Below are 11,312 nucleotides of genomic sequence, written 5' to 3'. Positions count from 1 at the left end.
CCCCCCCCCCCCCCCCCCGGCCCTGCCCTTGCGACCGCCAGTCGTTCTCGACCCCATCAAGGTCATCATCACCAACTATGAGGAGGGCAAGATCGAGGACATCTCCTACCCCAAGCTCCCGCACGACGAGTCGGCCGGCATGAATGTGGTTCCCTTCTGCCGGACCCTCTTCATCGATCGGTCGGACTTCCGCGAGACCTTCAGCTCGCCCGAGGAGCAGGCCAACTTCTTCCGTCTGACCCCCGGCGGGTCGGTCGGCCTGCAGCGCGCGTATGTCATCACCTGCGACAAGGTGGTCCACTGCCCGGAGACCGGGGACATCCAGCACATCGAGTGCTCGTACAAGCCCAACTCCCTGTCTGCGGACTTCCCCCGCGCCGAGCGCCCCAAGGCCTACATCCACTGGGTGGCCGACTGCCCGGCTCGCGGGTCGCCCATCACCATCGATGCCCATCTGTACAGCCCGCTCTTCCAGACCTCCAACCCGGAGGACAACCCTGAGGGTTTCCTGGCCGATCTGAACCCCGACTCCCTGCAGGTGGTCAAGGGTGCCCTGGCGGACATTTCCATCGCCGGTGCCCAGCCCGAGGACAAGTTCCAGTTCGAGCGTGTGGGCTTCTTCTGCCTGGACCGCGAGTCGGCCCCCGTTGGCTCGGGCACCGCCACTCCGGTCTTCAACCGGACCGTCGGCCTGAAGGAGTCCAGCCGCAAGGTTTAAGAGTGGCGGAGCCACAGGCCAAGGCGATCGGAGGAGAGGGCAGCGCGCGAGGAGGCGCATATGCGAATGAGGGCTGAGGCTTCTTCTTCCCTGTCTATCTCGCTCTCCCGCTCTCGTTCTCCTTCTTTCTGCTCCTCTTTCCCCCTTTTCTGCTCCCGTGTTCCCCTCCTCCCCCCCCCCCCCCCTGTAAAACAGGCGTTGTGTACAGGTGGATGTGTGTGCGTGTGTCAGAAAGGGAGGAGATAGCCATACCGAGGAGGCGCATGCGTGTCCCGACTCCTCTGCCCTCTCCCTCTCCCTTCGTGGGTGTGGCCCGGCGTGTGTGTATGTCTGTGTGTGTCCATGTGTCTCGCCAGCGATATATATATATATATATATATATCTCCCTCTCGATCCCTTCTCCTCGCCCTTTTCGGGGTAGGGATGTCTGCGGAGGGCAGTGCGAGCATATACTGTTCCCCTCCGCCACCACCGTGCGCCGCATATACGCCTGTCCTTCGCCCCCCTTTTTTTGCCGGGAGGACGGCGGCTTCTCCAACCCCCCCTCCCTCAATCATCCAATACATAATGTTGTCACTCAAGAGGCGGCGGCTGCCGTTTGCGCACATCCTTTGTAGGCCCTCCTTTTGCCGGGGGCGGATACCCTGTGGCAGGCGCCAGGTGAGAGGGGGGGGGGGGCCTGCATTGTGGGATGTATTTTTCCGGACATTTGTGGGGAAAGGGATCTCTCTCTCTCTCTCTCTCTCTCTCTCTCTCTCTCTCTCTCCCTGCCCCTCTTTTCCCCACGACGTCGAATGTACAGAGCTCAGTGAACAGGGGAAAGGGAACAACCTCTTCGAAGGAACACCGCTGTGTATTTGATTGAAGCGAGAGAAGGAGGAGGAGGTGCATCAGGGGGTCCCCCATGGATGCGCGGTGAGTCGCATTCAAAGGCGAACCTGTTCCAGGAGGTAGTCCATGAAATCCGAGGCACGGGTGATATGCGTGCCACCGAGGATGACCCGGGTACCGGGTGCCGGGTTGGTCACATTGCCCGGGCGGTAGTTGTGTTGGCCCGGGATGTCTGGCTTGGCCATGGAGGCGCGCTTGTTGATTTGCGCCGCAAAGTGGAACTCCTCGTAAGTGGCGCCATTAATGAAGAAGATAATGACGTTGCGAGCGGGGGCGAGCCTGGGCCAGTGTGCGTGCGCGTGTGCGTGTGTGTGTGTGTGCGTGTGTATGCGAGCGCGCGCGCGCGTGGTGATGGTGAGGCCATATGGATGTTAGGATGTCTTTTTGTCGTGCAAACACATCGCAGGAGAATGGGGATGCCAGGGCGTCATGCCAGTGGGCGTCACGCACTGCGTCGGGGTGCCATCGATGAAGGCCCACTCATTGAAGGGGCTTCCCTCCAGGACCTTGTCCAGGCCCTTGAGGAAGTACGGCTGATGGCTGGTGAACATGTTGTCCTCGCCGGCGAAACCGGTGAAGCGCTTCTTGCTGTTGGTGATGTCCAGGTGGGCAGGCGTGATGCCGGCCTTCTGTCTCCGAGTGATGCCGGTGATATCGTGGATGCGGGTAAGGAGCTACAGCCGCCAAGCACGCAAACGGACAAAAAGCCCCATGCGGAGGCAGGCATTGTGCGGGGCAGTTAGCGATGCTTGCCATGGGCCGGAGAAGGTTGTCGCGTAGCGTGTCTGCGGGCTACGAGCAGGGCGCCCCCCCGCCCCCCCCCCCCCCCCCCCCCCCCCCTGCTCGTCCCACATGGCGGAGGCGGTGGCAGTGGCGATGGTGGGAGGAAAGAAAGGCACGCACCCGCTTGACGCGATCCACATCAGGGTAACCCAGACGGATGGCGAAGTCGAACCAGGTCTGAATGAGGGAGTTGTAGTTGGCCGCGCTCTGTGGCGAGTTGCCATAGCGCAGGCCGTAGATGATGACCGAGCGCAGGGTCAGGCGCATGCCAGTGATGGAGTGGCTCATCTTCTCAATCAGGCCGGCAACCATCTGAAGTGGCCGAGGGGGAAGGGGATCACCAGGCAGGCAGGCAGGCAGGCAGGCGAGGGCGCATCCCCGGGCGAATGGACCGTCAGCGGGGAGAACGAGCGAAAAAGGCCCCAACCCAAACCCAGCCCACTTTGCAACGTGCACGCAGGCCCGGGGGTCCGGTGCGCACCTTGACATATGAGCTCTGCTCGTCCTCGGTGGCGAGGAGCTGCTCCACCTCGGACGCCTGGAGGAGCTTATTGTTGTCGGTCATGTTGCTGATGGTGGTCGAGACGGACACATGCATGCCCACATTGCCGGACAGCCGACGGAACTCCGGGAACTGCTCCATGAAGCGCTTCATGTCCTGGATGTTGTCCAGGCGGGCATTGTTGCCGGTCTTGGCCTGGAGCTTGGCCACATGCTGCTTGATGACATCACCCAGGTCGCCGTAGTTGGTGAACATGATCTCGCGCAGGAAGGGGTCCTGGATCTCGCTGAACACGTAATCCTGCGGTTGTGGGGATGGTGGCGGTGGCGGGGAAAGAGGGTGTGAGGCTCCTGGACAGGGGGGGGGGGGGGGGAAGAGGCAGCCGACAAAAGGCCGGGGGCGTCGTGTGTTGAGGACCGCAGGAAAAGGGAGGCTCTCCGGAAGGGAAGCGGCACGCACGGTCACCTCGGACTTGTTGTCATTGAGCTTGAGAATGTTGTTGTTGATCCCGATCAGGTCGTGCACCATGGCCTGGTAGGTCCACTGGTGGAGCAGCGGAGTAATGGGATCCGACCGGCGATCGAGGATGATGAGCTGAGTGGCCGGCGAGTTGAAGTCGAACAGGGCCTTCTCTTGCTGGATGCGGTCCTGTGAGTGCGTGTGTTTGGTTGTGTGTCCATATGGATGTGCACACATACACATACACACACACACACACATGGGATTGCATATGACCGTGTGTTCGAGCGGACATGGAAAAGGGCGGAGCAGAGGCCGGAATGCGAGGTCAGTTACGGGTCCGGGCAGGGGGGACGGGCCAGAGATGCGACCACGTACGCGCATCAGCGTGGCCAAGGACCGGGCCATGGGGCTGGTGACATCGAAGCGAATCTGGCAGCGCAGACGCAGAGACAGCAGGACCGAGGAGAGGGAGTCGGCCGACCGGCGCAGGGCCAGCTCATTCCAGGACTCCGGGTCGTTGATGTACAGCTTCTTGACATCGCTGGAGAACATGTTCCGCTCCAGGGGATAGAAGTCCGCGAAGACCTCGAAGAATTTCTGCACCAGGCCATACTTGTCGGCGTTGGCCAGGCGATTGATGTCCTCCTGGGAAACGATGTTGGAGAAGTCTGCGTCCGCCAATGCCGAAGGAGTGGGAGCGAGGCGGGTGAGCAATCATGCGCCGGTGCCCGGACAAGATAGCACCACCAGGGGCAAGGGGGTCGAGGGACGTACGCAGGTAGTACGAGCCGTACTTCGGGTTGCGCAGCTCGGTGCACAGGTTGGAGATGGAGTTGGTGCTCGGGCGGATGAAGACAATGCACTTGAAGGAGGCCATCGACGAGCTGGACACCGGGTTGTTGCTGCCGATGTTGATGGTGGTCAGGCCAGAGTCGGACAGGCGCTCATTCAGGAAAATGTCCGACTGGAGCAGCTGCGTCTGGCTGAACACCAGGGAGGTCATGGCCGACTGGGGTGTCCGGTTGCCAGGAAGAGAAAGAGGATTGGGGAGTGTGTGTGTGTGTGTGTGTGTGTGTGAGGGGGGGGGGGGAGGTCAGCTTCGATAGACACTACAGGCTCCAGCGAGGATGCTCCGGTTGTGGTGGCGACTGTTCGTACGGTCTCCTCGTCCAGGATCAAGGTCTTCAAGCCGGGCTCCTTGATCATGTCGCCAAAGTAGCGACGAAAGGCGTCGACGAGCACCATATCTTGCTTGTCACGGGCCGATTGCCGGTTGCCTGGAAGTGAGAGTGAGGCACGGAGGAGGGGGCGCGAGGGATGGGAGAGGAGCAAGGGGGGGGGGGAGAGAGGGAAGGCGATGGGTGCCCCCGACTCCGGGCCATGGGCCGGGGTGTGGGGCCGGAAAAAGGCGCCCGCGTCCAGGACGGACATCTCCGGTCGACGGCATCTGACAGAAGACGAGAAGTCCGGATGGGGACGGGGGGCGAGTGAAGATCATTCAAGCATTCCCTCCCGTACCCCGGGCCGGTCGCGGACACCGCCAACAGGCCCTGCCCAGAAAGAGAGAGAGAGAGAGAGAGATGCCCGTCCCGGAGAACGTGCCCTGGCCAGGGAAAGCCCAAGTTCTCTGGCCCCCCAGGCGCCCATGGCCTGGCTCGGATGGGGGGGGGGGGGCCAAGCCCAACTTCCAATCGGGCCTTGGGCCAGTTCCCAGGCCCTGACGGATCCTCTCACCGGGCGGCTGGCGGGCGCCGGCGGGTGGGCCACTCTTGGGGGGTATGCCGACCAGAGAAGGCCGTCGCTGGTCACGCGACATTGTCACGCGGGCAGCAGACAGAGGATCACGCACACGGCCCTGGTCCCACAGCCCGCAATCGCACCCTCCCCCCCCGCCCCGCCCCCCCCCCCTTCTGTTGTCCGTGGATCGTCCAGAGCCGAGCAAGAAAAAGATGGCGAGGTTCCTACCGCCCCCCCCCCCCCCACCTGGCGCCCATGCGTTTTGGACGCGCCCTTGGTCCTTCGTCGTTCTATTGTCGTCCGCAAAAAGTAGGGCGAAGCCCGCTCGTAGCACGCGACACGCACGCCCATACCTCACACACACCTCACCTGGAGTAGGAGGGAGTATGCTGTAATTGGGTGTGTTGGTGGGAGATGGGGAAATGCGCCGGGCGCCTGTGCTGGCCTCCCCATTGGCCATGCTCCTCCTTGGCCTGTTCCTGTATGGTGGTGGTCGAGGTCATCGTGAGGGTGGCGGCGGTGACAAAGGGCACAGGACACCCCGGTCACTATCTAAAAGCAAGCCCCCGCCTTCCGGCCGCGGTGCAGATAGCACAGCGACACGGTGGGGACTGGTGCTGTCGGACGTGCGCAGCTTGTGCATAGAGCACGCAGGGAGCCATATTACCACACTCAGATGGGGATGCCCCTGGACCGATTCCGTCATCCATCTCTCGAGCTCACAGCTACAACTAGGCGACGAAGAGCCCTCCCTGCTCCTCCCACCATCTTTCTTTGTTCCCCTCTCTCCCTCGCACGAATCCCTCCCGAGGGGAGGTGGCCACCAGCTGGTAGAAGGGGCATGCATTCAGCTGAAAGGATGACCCCTCTCCTCTTCATCATCCCCAGAGGAGCTATGCTGTGCGCGCCATGCGAGTGGGCGCGAGAGGGGGTGTACACGCAACCGGCAACGAAGGGATACGGGGAAATCTATATGGCTTCTAATGGAGGAGGGGGGGCGGAGCGGGAGCGAGAGTGGGGTGTACACACACATGGTGTGCCACCAAGCGAGCGACCTTCTCCTCTCACGGGGCCCCACGAGGTGTGAGGGGCCCTGTATACATATTGGAGTAAATATGTATAAATGCGTGTGATGAGGGGAGCGCATGCCAGGCGGCTCTGCGGAGGGGCACCCATGGCGGCCGGAGGCGGACTCACGGGGGGGGGGGCGGGTCGGGAATATGTCTGCCCATAGTGCAAGAGAGAGAGAGACAGGAAAGGAGAGAGGGAGAGAGCGAGAACTTATTCACTGGTCTTGGTGTCTCACTTTTTCCCTTCGGTCGCTTTCGCGTGCTTTTTTTTCCTCGACGGCTCTATGGCCGGGATGGGAGACAAAGACACCGAGAGATGGTGAAGAAGTGAGAGGGGGGGGGGGGCGGGGGAAAGGCAACTTGCACTTGCGTATTACCCGGTTTCACCCTCTCACGCGGGATGCCTCTTGCGCGCCTCGCGCCACAGCCTGAATGCGGGCACAGCATTGCCACACCTCTTTCCATGTGAGTAGACGCATGAGCACGGGCCTCCCTCCTCCTTCGCCATGTCTCCATTCAGGGCCGGGGGAGGGATGCGTGGTTTTCTTTTTGAGCGTTTTGTCTGTGAGAGTGTGTGTGTGTGTGTGTGTGCGCGCGAGTGCGCACACGTAGGGGTTCCCCTAAAGGACCAGCATGACCGCAGCGGCGGTGAGCATGGCGGCTATCGAAGCCACCCCGGAGCCGAGGAGGCCGGCAGCCGCGCGAGCGGCCCCGGGGGCGGCGGCATTGCCACTGTCGATGAAAATGGGGCTGGTGTAGTCCTCATCCCCGTCGACCGGCGACAGGCTGTCGAAGGAGGCCCAGTTGGCCACCACCAGATCGCCGGCCATGCGGGGGTCCTTCAAGCCCTCGAGATCCACCCCGGGGAAGGCTCGCGGGTCGTAGGTGAGCTCCGACAGGCGGGAGGCATGGCGGCCGGGCCGGCGGATGCGCCCGCCATCGGCCGACACGAACACCGTGTGGCCGCTGTTCAGCCGCAGGGGGGCCATGGCGCCGGGCATGCGCATGGACTTGATGGGAAGCCGCTGCATGCGGATCCCATCGACCGAGCTGCTGTCGACCGGGACATCTGCCGCCGGGTCATTGTGGTCCAGGCTGCCGAAGGTGCCGGAGTTGACGAGCTCCAGCCGAGTCAGGTCCAGCATGGCCCAGGCGTTGTTGGTTTGCATGGTAATGATGGCCACGCTGGGGTCGGAGGTGAAGGCCACACGGTTGGGCTCGAGCTACGGCGCAAGCGCAGGAAGGGGGCGGGGGGGCGCGGGTCGTGTGGGAGAGGTGCGTCAGTGACTTTTGTCCAAGCGTGCATGTGTGTGCGTGTGCAAGATGAGCGGGCGGGGCCGCGGGAAGGCGGGGGACACGGAGCGCGGGGAGGCCCGGCCTTCCCTGGCAGGCTCCCCCCCCCCCCCCTGTCCCCCGGGCCCACATCCGCCCGCAGAAAGGCCTTCTCACACACGTGGCAAAGGAGGGGCATAGGGGCGCGCGCGCAGGCGGGAGGAGCGCCAAACACACCTCCAAGTCGAGCCTCTTCGAGTCATAGAGGATGATGGAATCGTCGAGCCCCTCGGAGAAATCCAGATCCGTGACATCGAAGTCATTGAGGCTGGGAATCTTCTGGTGGAAGATGCCGTTCTCCTGGACCACGATGACCGACACACTGCCGGGCGGGTCGATGACGGTGCTGTTGGGCGGCGGGATGGTGGGCATGGGGATGGCCGAGCTGGGGGCCAGGCGGCCGGCCACCTCGGGCATCGGCGACAGGTCGTCCGTGCCGTTGGGGAAGGCCGGCACATCGCCGGAGTCCGACTCGAAGGGGTAGGGAAAGGGCAGGGAGCCCGAGTCGCCGGAGGCGTCACTGCCGCCGGCCAGCTCGCCCTCGTTGCTGGAGGCCTGCTCCGGGTCGTAGGGTTTGGCCTCGGCCGCTCCGTCGCGGTCGTCATTGGCATACCCGGCATTGGTGACGACGATGTACCGGCCGTCGGCCGACACCTCGACATCGGTCGGGTGGTAGCCCACCCGGACGACACCGAGGCGCCGCAGCGACGCCGCCTCCAGCATGGCCAGCTGGCCGCGGTTGTGGGCCGCCTCATCGTGACAGCGGCGCGACCGAGTCCCCGACCGACACGAGGCAATGGTCACCAGCAGCACGCCATCATGCAGGGCCAGGGCCGTGGGGTAGCCGTACAGGCGCAGGTCCAGCGTGCTGCGCGGCTTGCCGGCCAGCCCGGTGGCCGCGTCGAACACATACAGCGCCTGCTGCAGGCTGTTGATGAAGAAGAGCCGCTCGGTCACCGGGTCATGGAGGCCATCGACAAACCCATCGATGCCGGTCTGCATGGGCTCGAAGAGGGTCGGCAGGTGGGCCGGATTGTCCGGGTCATCGACCTCCTGCACACCGCTGCCGGAGCCGGCCACCTCGGCCGGGGTCGACGCGGCGAAGGTCCCCGCCTCGCGCAGGTTCACCCCATTCATCAGCCGGGCCGGGCCGCCGGTGGCCGGGTCCGGCGCCTCGCCCTCCGGATAGAGGGGCTCAATGTCGTACGACACCAGGGTGCTGCTTTGGCTGAAGCCGACCACCAGCCGGGCCGGCACCCGGGGCTCGGGGCTCGGGACAAAGAGCAAGTGCGCCGGCTCCAAGTGGCCGAAATTGGCCTTGTGGATGCTCCAGAAGCGCAGGCTGACCGGGGTGCCGGGCCCGGCGGCGGCGGCGGCGGCGTCACCGGGGGCCTCGCTGCCCGGGGCACTGGCATTGCCGGGCCCGCTGACGCTGCCGGACCCGCCGGCACTGTCGCCGGCATTTTCGTCGGCTGCCCGGGGCCGCATGGCGGCCGCCTCGGCCTCGCCGCGGGTCAACGGGAAGGGCACATTCTCCTCGACCGTGTAGATGGCCACGGCGCCGATGTTACGCAGGCCCACGAACACCAGGGTTGTCTGGCCGTCGGGCATGGTGCCGGTGGTGATGGCCGCCGGGTTGGCTCCCAGTAGGGTGCTTGTGGCGTCGAAGGTGCCGTCGCGGATTTGGCGCATGGTGCTTTGGTCCAAGTGCTCGATGGACCCCGGCAGCAGGAGCTTGGCCAGGTCGGCCGAGGTGTAGCCCCGGCTGTTGTAGTAGTCCGGCAGGTGTTGGGCCACGACGTGCGGGATGCTGGCCCCGCTGTCGCCCAGGTGCACGAGGCTCGGCCGGACGTAGTCCAGCTCGGGGGTGCGGTTGGCCGCGATGCAGGGGCCGGTCTCGGAGCTGGGCCCCTCGGTCCCCACCGGGCAGGGGGGCAGCGGGATGCCGGAGCTCAGGGCCTCGGTGGGCTCGGGCGCGGCCTGGTTGTTGTTGTTGTTGTTGTTGTTGTTGCCGGCCGGGGGCCGGGCAAACAGGCCACTGGTCGGGTCCACGGCCCAAACGGACACCGACTGCGAGCCGAAGCGGTAGATGCCGGTTTGGAAGTACTTGGTCGGGTCGATCTGGCGGTCGGGCGGGATGAGGCTGGCCGGCGGCCGGGGGGGCTGGTCGATGGGGTCCACCGGGCCGGCGGCCGAGCCCGAGCCGATGTTCTGTGCCGCGGCCACCGAGGCCGCCATGGCGCTGAGGGCCAGTGTGGCCAGCAGCGCGCCGGTGCGCCGGCCGCCGTGGCAGCGCGCAGGGGCAGGAGCCATGGTCATGCTGTTTGGGCTGGTGGTCCAAGCAAAGGGTGGTCAGCGAGGGCCGGATGGGGGGGTGGGCGGCGTGCAGGCGCGCGGGTGTGAGGGCGTGTGGGCGGATAGTCTTCGAGGGGACTCACAAGCAGGGCCGACCCTGGGATAAGGTGAAGGCGCAAGCATCAAGCAGATGCCGGTGTGTAAAACGTACCGAGAGTCTCTACGAGGGGGGATGCCCGTGTGTTTGTTTGTTTGTTTGTTTGTTTGTATGTATGTATATGTGTGTGTGTGTGTGTGTGTGTGTGTGTGTGCGCTGGGTGGCAGCAGAGGGGAGGGGCAGGCTGTGCGCAGGGGCGTCGTCGCGTGTATGTATGTGTGTATAATGTGGCAGGCAGAGGGCAGGAGGCGGGGAGAGGTGTGTGCTAGTGCAACGGCAGTGGCCGGGGCTCAGCATTTCCGGAATCCAAGGCGGTCGGACTTCAACCTGCATCCGACGCCCGAGGCAAAGGAGGGTGGATTGGCCTCGCGCCTGCCACCACCGCGACCGCCGATGCCGCCAGCGCCACTGCCCCCCCCCCCCACCCCCCCTCCCCCCCGCGCCCCTCCTCCTCGGCCTGACCCCTGTCGAGGGGCGCTACAGCGGGTGCGCTGGAGCATTCCCCCGGCCGCACCTCTCTCGCGCCCCCGTCTCCCGGGTGGAGCCTCGGCAGGAGACCCTCGCGCCAGCAGGCCCAACAGCCAAGGACACTGGCTGTGCGGCTGGCCGAACTGCCACCTGGCTGGGGCCGGCTGCAGCCTCGCGGCCTCGGACCCGTGCCCGGCGGCACCCATCCAGGCCCCTCCGCGCCAGGGGGCCGGGGGCGCAGGAGTATCGCGGCCCGGCGCAAGGGGCATGGCCAGGGCTGGGGTCCTTAGGCAGGACTCCACCCTCTCCAGGCAGAGGGGTAGTGTCCTCCGGAGGCGGGGCACGCCGCCGCGGGCCCAGGGGCCTGAGCAGCACGCGGTGTGTGTGTGTATATATGTATGTGTGTGTGTGTGTATGGGTGTGCCGTAGGTGACTGTCCATTTCTGCAGCACCAGCGCCGGCGCGAAGTACTCGGCGCTGCCGGGGCGCCGGGCCCGGCATCCACAGTCTGCCGAGTGCCATGGCCGTGGCTCTGCCCGGGCAGGCCGCCGCCACCGCCTCCGCGCGCTTCCCTACGCTCGGCCAGGCATTGTGTGCGGCCGTAGCCGACACTGGACCTTCGGGGAGGGGGGGGGGGGCACTGGCCCGGCCTGCGGCGAGCGGGACAGACGGGCCACCGCACGGGGCGGCGCCGCGCGGCCGATCCCCTTTGGGCAGCCGGCCGGTGGCATTCTCCGCCCGGGGCGCCTGCCAGCATGCCGGTGCCTGTCCCGGGCCAGCATGCCGCGTGTCTTGCGCCACCTACCTCCCGGGCCGGCGTGCCGTGGGCATGTGGCCAGGAGGGTGGTGTCGTTGCCGTTGCGGCCGGCTGGCGCCGGGCGTTTCCAGCACAAGGGC

The 11,312-nt window shown here is 65.3% G+C and overlaps 3 protein-coding genes across 3 annotated transcripts in view; 1 reads left to right on the top strand and 2 right to left on the bottom strand.

The window, feature by feature from the left end:
- H696_00435 (hypothetical protein) overlaps window positions 1–1,301 on the top strand; it is a gene marked incomplete at its 5' end in the record, with an annotated part of 3,693 nt that extends 2,392 nt beyond the window's left edge. The window contains one exon of the mRNA XM_009494288.1: window positions 42–1,301. Within this exon, the coding sequence (XP_009492563.1) occupies window positions 42–718 (677 nt within the window). The 3' untranslated portion in view covers window positions 719–1,301. The remainder of the gene's footprint in view (window positions 1–41) is intronic.
- Window positions 1,302–1,550: 249 nt separating this feature from the next.
- On the bottom strand, window positions 1,551–4,916 carry H696_00434 (hypothetical protein). Its single transcript, XM_009494287.1, has 8 exons — window positions 4,515–4,916; window positions 4,131–4,365; window positions 3,732–4,024; window positions 3,354–3,542; window positions 2,874–3,194; window positions 2,513–2,704; window positions 2,060–2,283; window positions 1,551–1,888 (listed from the first exon to the last, which is right to left on the bottom strand). The coding sequence occupies exons 1-8, from the start codon at window positions 4,785–4,787 to the stop codon at window positions 1,645–1,647; spliced, it is 1,971 nt and encodes a 656-aa protein (XP_009492562.1). The 5' UTR covers window positions 4,788–4,916; the 3' UTR covers window positions 1,551–1,644.
- Window positions 4,917–6,740: 1,824 nt separating this feature from the next.
- Window positions 6,741–9,814, bottom strand: H696_00433 (hypothetical protein; the record flags this gene model as incomplete). Its single annotated transcript, XM_009494286.1, has 2 exons — window positions 6,741–7,386; window positions 7,673–9,814. 2 exons carry the CDS (start codon window positions 9,812–9,814, stop codon window positions 6,784–6,786), a joined length of 2,745 nt encoding a protein of 914 aa, XP_009492561.1. The 3' UTR covers window positions 6,741–6,783.
- Window positions 9,815–11,312: the final 1,498 nt, after the last annotated feature.

This window comes from Fonticula alba (assembly GCF_000388065.1).
Source record: "Fonticula alba strain ATCC 38817 unplaced genomic scaffold supercont2.1, whole genome shotgun sequence".
Taxonomy (NCBI): Eukaryota; order Rotosphaerida; family Fonticulaceae; genus Fonticula; species Fonticula alba.
This window is presented reverse-complemented; position numbering and strand designations above follow the sequence as displayed.